Raw genomic sequence first — 1099 nt, forward strand, 5'->3', positions numbered from 1 at the left:
ATATATGGACGAGTCTGGGATCAGGAGGGGATCCAGTCTTGCTGTGTACTCCATCCACTCTATAAACCTGCAATCACCTGTCTTTTCATGAGGGTCTATCAATATTTTATGTGTGGGTGTCAGTTACTGTAAGCCGAGTATACCCCAGCGCCAACTTCAATTAATTATATGCATGAGGAGAGAAAATAAAATGCCTTTTTCTCAGAGCCGCAAGTTTCACTGGCTTCTCTGAATCCTGGAAACCTCAGGGTAAAATTTCTGCTGATGGAGGACCCTGAAAAGAAGCTGAACGAGAAGAGTGAAGACAAACCCCGAAAAGTGCGGTTTAAGATCTCCTCCTCCTACAGCGGCCGAGTGTTGAAGCAGGTCTTTGAGGATGGGCAGGAATTAGAGTTACCAAAGGAAGAGTACCCGCATAGTTTTCTCCAAGAGGCCCTCGAACCAATGGATGGTGTTTATGGGTCTGGGGAAGCCCACAAGCCCCGGCTGTGTGCCCCTAAGCTGACTGCTCAAAGGATCAGCGTGTTCAGGGAGGGAAGTGCCTATACCTTGGCGGGCAGTCAGTCTCTCTTCAATGATTACAAGATGAATGACCATAAGGTTGGTATTCTGCATGATGTGTAAGCTTTGTGGGTTTGTTAAGAGCCATTGAGTAGTCAGTTCCAACTCCTAAAGATCCTGACATTACAACATTATGGTTAGCAATTCAATGTTTACAGGTGGTGGTGGTTATGTGCCACTGAGTTGGTTCCAACTCATAACGACCTTGCATAGGGATTCCTAGGAGTGGCTGGCAGGTTTGAACCAACCTTCTGATCCAGTGCTTATCTTATAGCGTCACACCAGGACTCCACCAGAGCTATGTTGTTGTTGTTAAGTGCCATTAAATCCTATATAGTGTTAAACCCTATGCATAGCAACTCTGTACTGTAGGGCTTCCAAGGAGCAGCTGGTGGGTTTGAACTGCTGACCTTGTGGTTCTCAGTCCAGTGCTGATCCCACAACACCACACCAGGAGTCCGCACCAGAGCTAGAGGTGCACCAAATGAGAAGCTGGTATTATAATATTATTGAATGAGAACTTTTGGAAAGTGGTATT

At 46.1% G+C, this 1099-nt stretch overlaps 1 protein-coding gene across 1 annotated transcript; it reads left to right on the forward strand.

Annotated features, from left to right (window-relative positions):
• Positions 1 to 264: 264 nt before the first annotated feature.
• Positions 265 to 624, forward strand: GRXCR2 (glutaredoxin, cysteine rich 2). The gene has a single exon (XM_006874519.1). The coding sequence runs from the start codon at positions 265 to 267 to the stop codon at positions 622 to 624; it is 360 nt and encodes a 119-aa protein (XP_006874581.1).
• The last annotated feature ends 475 nt before the right edge of the window (positions 625 to 1099 follow it).

This window comes from Chrysochloris asiatica, unplaced genomic scaffold (assembly GCF_000296735.1).
Source record: "Chrysochloris asiatica unplaced genomic scaffold, ChrAsi1.0 scaffold00280, whole genome shotgun sequence".
Taxonomy (NCBI): domain Eukaryota; kingdom Metazoa; phylum Chordata; class Mammalia; order Afrosoricida; family Chrysochloridae; genus Chrysochloris; species Chrysochloris asiatica.

What these genes read in the sequence shown, in the direction of transcription:
- GRXCR2 (XM_006874519.1), top strand. Translation starts at nt 265, where the DNA reads ATGGAGGACCCTGAAAAGAAGCTGAACGAGAAGAGTGAAGACAAACCC.